Consider the following 9,536-nt stretch of genomic DNA (forward strand, 5'->3'; position numbering starts at 1 on the left):
TCTCACATTGATAGGAAAATGGATCTTATATGGGCTTATAACTAAGTTTGACTATTCTCCATATTGCTAATTGATTTTATGGTGGAACCTCAATTTTCTTCATAGTATCAAAGCAAGTTGTCCTATGTGTATGTGTGAAGCCAAACAGCCACGCATGCTTCACGTTATCTCGTTGTGTTGTCAATTTGTTAGGCTTAAAAATTCGACACACGTGAGGGGCATGCTGAGAATGAGCCCCACATTGATGGGAGAATAAACCTTGCATGAGCTTATAAGTAAGTAACCTCGAGTCAGGTGGACGTACGTGTGACAGCTAACTGCCAGCGGTATAAATTTACTTAGGAATTTTACAGATCGCGCATCAACGAGAATTGATGACATTTGGACTTAAACCTTGGTGGAGCGACACACAAAGCATGACCTTTCCAACTGAGCAATTTTTTTTTATCATGTAGAAAATAAACATTTGATGAGTGTTAATAACTTTGTATATGTAAATACCCAATTTTTCTAATAGTATTTACACTGGGTGATACGAAAAACATTTGATGAGTGTTAATAACTTTTTATATGTACATAACCAAATTTTCAAATAATATTTAATACTGGGTGATACGAAAATGAATTGTTGACATTAACGATAAAAGATCTCACGATTATGAAAATCAGGTCAAGCAATCAAATATTCGTAAAACTGAGTGTTATCACTAAAGTTAAATTTATTAATAACAATTATCTTTCTCATATGCATAAAATATAAATCAATAATAATAAAAAAAAAGGACGGATTCAATTCGAGTCATTTTTCCGATATGAAGACGAAAATTCAGCGGGAAAATAAAAAAGTAAAAACAAGATTGGCGGGAAGATTGTTTGCCTTCCTAAATATCTCGTATAAAAGCACCGGTTCATCTCAGACCGCCACTTTCATTTCCTCTCTTTCCTTTCCCAGATCAGTTTCTAAGGTTTTCAAAGATGTTCTCAGGCTCCCAATTCGACGCGACCAACGCCTTCTCCGGCGACGGTTTCTTGGCTTCTCAGTCCACTCAATTCGGCGATTCCACTCCCTCTCCGGCCAAGGTAATGCATCTCTTGAATAACTGTGAAAAGTATGAAAATTAAAGAGTGTCTAATTAATTAGTTTTGAGTTTTGATGCTTATCTGCTTAAAAAATGATTTAGGGTTTCGGCCAGGTCGGTGTTTCATCACTTATTTCCGTTTACGTTTGCTATTTATTGATTTTTGTAAGTATTTTCTTGCAAATGTTGTTTCAGGCCCGGCGAAACTCACGGATTGGTTCCGGTGACGGTGAAGTAGATCAGCGAAGCTCATCAGTCCGGTGATGAAAAATCGAACTTTGTGATCAATGGTGCAGATGTTGCCAATGTATGTATGCACCATTTTTATTTTCATCGGGATTTTATTGTTTGTTTCTCATAACAGTCACTTGAAAAGGAAAAAAAAGAGATTTCCGAAACGTTTCAGTTAATATGATGTTTGGTTGGTTAGGTATCGGTGGTTGGGATGGTTTTCGATAAAGCCGAAAGGAACACTGATGTTGGTTTCACTGTGGATGACGGGACAGGGCGAATCAAGTGCTGAAGATGGTAACTTTTTGCATTGTCCGTTTTGTTTCCGTTTATCTTATCACAATGTTAATTGTTTGAAGAGTTTATTGCGTTTTGATGTTCAGTGCAATGCACAATCTAGCAAAATAAGCTAGACATGTGTTTCGATTATATGGATAGACGCATAATGATTTAAGTTCTGAATCTTCTATGTTTAATTATCTCAACAGGGTGAATGAGAATTTTGACTAAAAAATGCAGGAAATAGAGTAAGTTCTCTCACTATCATCTGTGAGCTTTACGTTGGAATTGAGTCTTCGTATATAGATATTGGGATTGTTGAGTAACCAAAACCTTGTGAAGTGCTTATACATATTATGTTCTGACCTATTTTGCAACAGAGATGGAATGTATGTTCGTGTTAACGGACACTTGAAAGTCTTTCAAGGTGTTCGACAGATTGTAGCCTTTTATGTGAGGTATGGGTATATGGATCTTCCTTTTTTTTTTTTTATTACTTTGAGTGCCTGTAGAAATTTACACTTCTCATTGCACCAATGCATCATATGGATAATTTCAGATTGTCAATTGATGTAGAATGATGCTGGCAGGACTTGTCAAATAAGAATATTTTTACATAGCACACACAATATACACAGGTGCACTGTGCATGTGAACTCAAACAAACATTGTATCTCATATGTTTGACGCAAGATAAAGGTGAATTTATAAATCTGTTAGCATCAATGTATTGTGACTACTGAGCTTTTGATATGGCTCAACAATTTCTTAACTTGTTGGGAGCAGTCCCCCTGTCCTCTAGGTTACGTTGGAAGTCTTTATGTATTGTCAAAGAACTTAGATTTTCAGACAACTATTGTTGAAAAATGACATTCACTTTAATTTGCATATCTGATTAAAAAAATTGGTCAATTCTTTTTCTTTCTGTAAGGGAGCATTCTGTTATTGTTGGTTTGCTGCATGATTGACACAAACTAGTACTCCTTTTGGATGCTTTAATTTATCTTGTTTTTGATGAATATATGATCGTTGCGTATCATGCTTTGTTGATACTGCTTTAACAACCACTCATACTAAAACCGACAGTATATGCCTTGAATTTGTTACAGGCCTGTGAAAAACTTTGACGAAGTTACCTTCCACTTCATTGAATGCATACATACCCACTTGCAGATGTCCAAGTTACAGGTATCATTACTATTTTGAATTGATGAACGAATTACTTTGTTTTGTGCATTCATTCACTTGAAGATGAATTTGGATAGACTGTACCTTATGATTTGTTTATTTACTTGTGGTGTATTTACATTCATTAAAGCTACAAGGGAATGCTGCCACTCAAACCCGGCCTATGAACTCATCTTTGAACACTCCTGTGGGGAGCAGGTCAACTGGATATCAGACAGCCCCGTCAAACCAAGTATGTTATCTGATTATGAAAAATTACATCTCAAACTGTCTTTACTTGTTTAGCAAGCAATTAATGTTCAATTTTGTAGTTCTCCGGGCAATTTAGCGTTCATGGACTAAAGAGCTGTGATCAGTTGGTCCTTGACTATCTGCAGCAGCCTTCAAGCATGTGAGTAACAATTTTACCATGAATTTCATTTCCCGATTTGGTTTTGTTTTTGTCGCCTAAGACGTGCTGGCTGCAGCTTCGCATTAGTTATCTTGGTGCTGGTTGTATTGAAACTTTGGGACTGGTATTTTATTGCAATGGAAAAGAAAAGGGGATACACAGAGATGAACTCTCCCAGCACCTGAAAGTTCCTATGGAAAAGATCTTGTACTCTCTCTCTCTCTCTCTCTCTCTCTCTCTCTCTCAAACACACATACACACAGATATGCGCGTGCACCTGCTCACACGCTGAAATATTTGATTCTTACTCTGAATTTCACTTTGGTATTCCAGGGAAGCTATCAGGTCTCTCGAGGAGGAAGGCTTATTAAAGTGTTTTGTGTGTTTTGTACTCTCTCTCTCTCTCTCTCTTTAAGTGTTTTATGTAAGAAATACTAGTTATGTGTTTCTCTTAAGAAGTATCTTAAAGTGTTTTTTAAGATTTGCTTGCATTTTTATTAAAGATTGGTTTCAAACAAAATTTATCAAAATTCAACTGTATTAAAAGCAATGTATTAAAAGGCAAAGGCAAAGGCTAGGCGTCCCATGGATAGCCCCGTCTAGGCATGAGGCGAAGCCTCACGGAACCTAAATTTTTTAATATATATGTTTTATATATTATATATAATTATATAGAAAATAATGCTTCGTAAAATTTTAAATGTTAATATCATCCAAATCTATTATAAAATTAACCAAGCATTACAATTAATCAATGGAACTATATATTATGTAATTACAATGCACGGCAATATTAATTATAATACACAAGTGAACACATCACATAAATATTAATCACACATTGAGCGTACACATATCTTATATAAAAAAAGAAGAAGATTATTAATCAATAATCACCTTGAGCACACACATATATTTTATATATATATATATATATATATATATATATATATATAAATAGAGGATGAGAAAAACAATGAGCACACATATAACGATGCACGTAGATAGCACACACATTCATTATATATAAAAAATAAAAATCAGAAACCCTAGCCGTAAAAATTGGGGATCTGTGGGAGTGCTGGCAGTAGTGCAGTCTTTGGGTGTTGCGTGCTGTCGCTGGGGGTGGTGGTGCTGCTACTGAAGGTTGGCTACGAGTGCTGCAGAAGGCTGTCGAAGATTCGTGTTGTGGCTGTCGCCGGAGCGCGTGGGATAGTGCAAGGAAGAGGTATAAGGCAATTAAAACCTACCCAAAATTTGGGTTTGGGAGTTTTTATTTTTTATTTTTTATTAAAGCAGCCAAACAGAGACGCTTGGATGCCCTCAGGCACGCCTCTGCCGCCTCGACGGCTCCAACGACGCCTTCCACCTACTCTCTCAAAATTGAGGCAGCAATCCTTACGCCCAACCTCAGAGGCCGTCTAAGAATGCCCTAAGGCAAGTTTTTAAAACACTGATTAAAAGCACTTTTAAACGAACTCAAGTCTTTAGATACTAAGTAATTTTCTTTTCTTTTGATTTCTCAGAAAACAACACAAACATCAAAATCGGTTTCTGGGATTAAAAGGCTGTGCCACGTGCACACACACTCTATCTATGAAAAGCTCAAGCGAAGTCACAATCCCATTATTACACGTGGCAGGTGACACCTGGCTTGTGATATCTCCTTCACGTGCAGCCCCTCACACTCTGAGATTTTGATCTTCATCCCCCTCAAGTCGGGGACCTCATGATCATGTCACTTTTATGGAATCATTTCCAATCAAAACCCAGTCAACAACTGTAAAAGTGTTCGTGTTCATAAGTGATTCTCTCTCTCTCTCTCTCTCTCTCTCTCTCTCTCTCTCTCTCTCTCTCATAAACACAAAGACACATTTCTACTGGATAATGGATACCCCATTTAATATTTTCACCCAAACTTTCATAAGACTAGACTTTGGATAATGTGACAATTATGTAGGTAGTTTAGAAAAAATATAGCTTTTGTTTTAGAGTACAATTTTTTTGGCTTGGTTAGAGTATGATTATAATGTTCAGACTGTAAAAATTCGTTAATTACAGATGTGGGATTGTCTATTATAAGTGGGGAGACACAAATGCTATCCTTAATATAATTGCAATGTATAGAAAATTGTGTACATTCTTTTTCAAAATCGATTTTTCAAGCTCTTAATCATTTAAAATGGAAAGTGAAAACCCACCCCAAAACTTGAATCAATTTAAACCAAAAACAAAGAAAAAAAAAACATTCAAGAACAATTAAAGAAAGTGGGTGTTAGAACTTTTCTTGACATTTTGTAGGCATGAAGATGAGCAAACGTTGAAGCGAGACGGGACGTGCCTTGTAACGAATTCCCCAGAACTTGAATCTTGAATTCAAGATTTAATTTAAGTGACTATCAATTGGTCAGCTTTTATAAATTCAGGGTTCACATAATCATATAAGCAAAGTAACCATCAAACCGTGGTATGTCGTTCATATATAGCCGCAAGCTGTGGCACTGTCTCTTCCTCACTAGGTAGCCATCTTAGGCTCGCATGGAACAAAAAGGAAATATAATCGATCTATTTGCTTCTTTCAATGACATACACTATTATTATTAGATGATACAATGCCAAAATATTTTACAAAGCAACCCAGAATATCCAAAATAACACAAACACCATGTAGGTCTACTTTTTATTACAAGTACACACTGAATTAACCAGGAAGGGTTAATTAGGGGAGACATGAATGAAACCTATGGCTGGAGCCATTCCTAAGTACACTCGACGTATACCACCAAACCCAAAAGCAGATAAATCACGTACTAAAAGAACCAAGTAACCTAGTAAGATGAAGAAGAAAAAAGAAGGAGAAATCAACAACATATCAACGAAGACTCACTCAACCTTTGAATTCCAACTGATGTCACACAGATGCCTACGTGTCCCGAACGTGGAAGATGTTGGGGTTTTTAATGACAATATCGTACATGTGAACAGAGTTGAACTTGGAGAAGTCTCCGGGGAGAGAGATTAGATCGATCGAAGATCGCTTGTGGAACTGGAAGAGATCGGGGTCTCTTCCATAGTACCTCTCCCACCCTAACCCCGTCAATATTTCCTCCAGCATCGAGTAGGACGACACCACCTCTCCACTCGGCAAGTGCACCAAAGCCTTCTTCCTGGAAGATGTCTCGGCCTGAGGATTTTCGACCAGGCGCATCACCCCATTCTTAAAAGTCCAAACCCCAGACATTTTTTCTTTCTGGTATCTGCAACTAGGGTTTTCTCTGGTGGGTAGTATTGGTTGTAATTTGTTGCTGCTCCTTTGGAGAAAGAGGAGGGGAAGGAAATGAATTGGGTTGGGTTGGTGTGGTGTGGGAAAACAGAAGGTGGGAGGGTGTATTTATACGTGTCAAAGGGACAAATAAAAACAAGAGGCAAATACTCATTGGGTGGGAGTGAGAAACTGAAAAGGAGCGTGATCGTGGGCATGTTTGGCTTTGGAAGAGAATCTAGATATTGTGGGACCAATGTGATTAAAATATGAAGGTGCATGGATGCCCCTAGGGTTTTTTGATTTAGGGCGCAAATCATCACCATCAACATCCAATTCCGTGGGGCTGGGGCTTGGAAGAATCTTTGTGTAGCTTAATTGCAAAATGCTATATTTTTTTTTTTATCCTTTTTCTCTTTTTAATTTTTGGTGATGTGAGAATATTTCTATACGAATGCATGCCACTGTTCATTGTTTAAGAAAAGATTCAATAAAGAAAGTCAATGATGCACCCACTTATATCACGAGATGTCCACGTGAAGGGAGTGGGAGTGATTGGGTCGGGGGCTAGCTTTTGTAACCTTAAAAGCTAATTTTTGGTGTCTTGTCAAATCCGATTTGTTGGATGAGAAATGGTAAAAAAGAATTTTTCAAAGTAAGTCTCTTCTTAGACTCTGTTATTTTACAGTTTAACGTCAATTTACATACCAATCAACATTATAAAATATTATGCTAAAAACATGAGGTAATAGATAGTTCATGGAATCTTATTTCCAACTAAAAATAAAAGCATTAGTAATGTAGTTCAGTTAAAATGGACGTTTTTATTTTGATATACGTTTTTGTCATGGATTTTCTTCAATTCATTCCACCCGACCACTGAAGTTGAGAGGGGTGTATGAGAAGTGAAAATAGATGTGTGAATATTACTTTTCTTTAGTTATTGATCATAGAACAAGTTGATACAAACTTTAGACAAATTAGAAATTAGGTAACCAAAGTTACTATTTTCATCATTGAACTTTTAAGTGAGGAATTGTGTTTGTCTTTGTACATAAATTAGATTCAATTTGAATGATTCTTGTAATCACGAATGATTAATCAGATTAAGTTTTTTTAGAACCCAAAAAATTATAATTCAATTCATAATGTGATTTTCGTTTCTTCAATACTATTTCAGTTTTAATCAGAATAATTATTTTTTCTATTTTGTTAATTTAGAGGCATATATGATTATAATCTTTGAGCTCTTCTCAAATGGACATACATTTAATTGCATACAAATTTTATCAAATACATATTTACATTCTCATTAGGGTTCGACTCTTTAAAAAAAAAAATCAATTATTATTCAAAAATGAGCAAAAGAAATGGGAATATTTTTTATCATCACCCTCAAGTGGAGTGATTGATGATTACCGCACTATTTATCACTATTAGGTGGATTTAAATGTTAAGATTTGTGTAGTGGATAGACACAAATGTCAAATTTTAAATTCATCAAACGGTGATAAATAGGTGGTGAGCATTACCACTACTTAATGGTAGTGAGGAAAAATGCACCCCAAAAAACATCTCAAAGAAATCGAACTTCGACTCCTACCATCCTCTGGAGTACATATTTACTTTCTCATTAGGGTTCAACTATTAGGCCATCTCCAATCGACCCCGCCAAAGGGCCATAGGGCTAAAAATAGCTTGGAATGACATGAAAACCATCTCCAACCGAGGGCTAGGCCAAAGGACTTGTGGGCCCCAGCAGACCAATAAACCCAAATCAGGCTAGTAGGCTGGCCATTTCTAGCCAGCCAACCAGCCCCCAGTCCTGCCCACTTGCCCTCCAACGGCTAGCTAACGTCAGGTTACAGTTGGAATTTGAAATTTTTTTTTTTGGACAATTTTTTTAGTAAAAAAAAATTCCTATAAATACCTAAATCATTCCTACATCATTTCTCACATAATTTTCACCATTACATACTATCCAAAAAATTATTGAGATTATATAAAGATAAGAAATCCGGAGTCTTATTCATTTAGTGACAAGTGACATTCAAAATATGTCCGAAAATTTTATTTTAATATGGTGGTTTAATTTAATTAATCATATCAATTGAATTAAAATTATAAATTATTGAGGGGGTTATGTTTGGCCTATGGTCCTTTGACCCTCTTGGTTAGAGATGAGTTTTTTGTTAAAAGGCTATGTTTGGCCCATGACTTTTTGTCTCATTCGGTTAGAGATGGTATAAAATATGGAGTTTTAACAAAACACTTCCGGTACTATTCACTTTTAACAAAAAAACTACATTTATACCTTTCTCTGGTACTATTCACTATACCTTTAAAAATGGCTTTTCATTAAAAGGGAAATTTTTTTGAATTTTTCGTTAGTTTTCCTTATAAAATATGATCTATCATTATTCATTAAAATAAATTTTTTTGCACAACTATAAGGCTAATCATGACTCTTTAACCATTTTTAAGTTGGAGATGGCTTTACCATCCCCCCCCCCCCCCCGCCGACCTTTGGCCTCTTTCGTACTCATCAATTATGTACTAAATGTTAGTCTGTTGACCGTTTCAAAATAAAAAAATAAAAAATGTTAGTCTGTTGATAGGGCAGTGTAAAAGCAAAAGTAAAAAGATACATAAATATCTTATTTAATCTAGCACAAATACGTTATTTAATGAGTCTGTAAAAAAAAAGTGACTCTTTACATGCAACAAATATTTTCTGTAAATGAAAGGGATAACCAGTTCACTAGTAAAAGTGTGTATGTATAATGATTAATAATTAGTAACTTAAAAGTTAAAACATCAAAGTTCCATCGAACTAGATTATGGGTTTATTAATTCATAAATAAAGTGAAAGAAAATGAGAAGATACTAAACACTTTATGATTAAGATTAGACAGTCAATTATTGTCCCTAATCACAAATTCCCAACACCACTCAAATCTAAATTCCCAACGCCACTCAAATCTAATCACAGCCTCGAGATATATCAAAGTCAATTCAAGTATAATTGAGCCCTAATGTAGTGTGCTTTGTCATTCAAAAGGACCACTCTCAATACTCATTGTAAAAACAATCATGGTTTTTCCAC

The 9,536-nt window shown here is 35.7% G+C and overlaps 2 protein-coding genes across 2 annotated transcripts; one reads left to right on the plus strand and one right to left on the minus strand.

The window, feature by feature from the left end:
* Positions 1-943: 943 nt before the first annotated feature.
* LOC103441348 (replication protein A 32 kDa subunit B-like) lies at positions 944-3,647 on the plus strand. The gene is made up of 10 exons (XM_070826874.1): positions 944-1,080; positions 1,275-1,386; positions 1,510-1,607; positions 1,799-1,837; positions 1,970-2,047; positions 2,699-2,777; positions 2,908-3,009; positions 3,089-3,168; positions 3,245-3,375; positions 3,502-3,647. The coding sequence occupies exons 4-9, from the start codon at positions 1,824-1,826 to the stop codon at positions 3,351-3,353; spliced, it is 462 nt and encodes a 153-aa protein (XP_070682975.1). The 5' UTR covers positions 944-1,080; positions 1,275-1,386; positions 1,510-1,607; positions 1,799-1,823; the 3' UTR covers positions 3,354-3,375; positions 3,502-3,647.
* A 2,089-nt stretch (positions 3,648-5,736) lies between these two features.
* Positions 5,737-6,543, minus strand: LOC103428825 (flowering-promoting factor 1-like). Its single transcript, XM_008366942.4, has one exon. The coding sequence runs from the start codon at positions 6,407-6,409 to the stop codon at positions 6,092-6,094; it is 318 nt and encodes a 105-aa protein (XP_008365164.1). The 5' UTR covers positions 6,410-6,543; the 3' UTR covers positions 5,737-6,091.
* Between the last annotated feature and the right edge of the window lie 2,993 nt (positions 6,544-9,536).

The sequence above is a fragment of the Malus domestica genome, chromosome 08 (assembly GCF_042453785.1).
Source record: "Malus domestica chromosome 08, GDT2T_hap1".
In the NCBI taxonomy this organism is placed as follows: domain Eukaryota; kingdom Viridiplantae; phylum Streptophyta; class Magnoliopsida; order Rosales; family Rosaceae; genus Malus; species Malus domestica.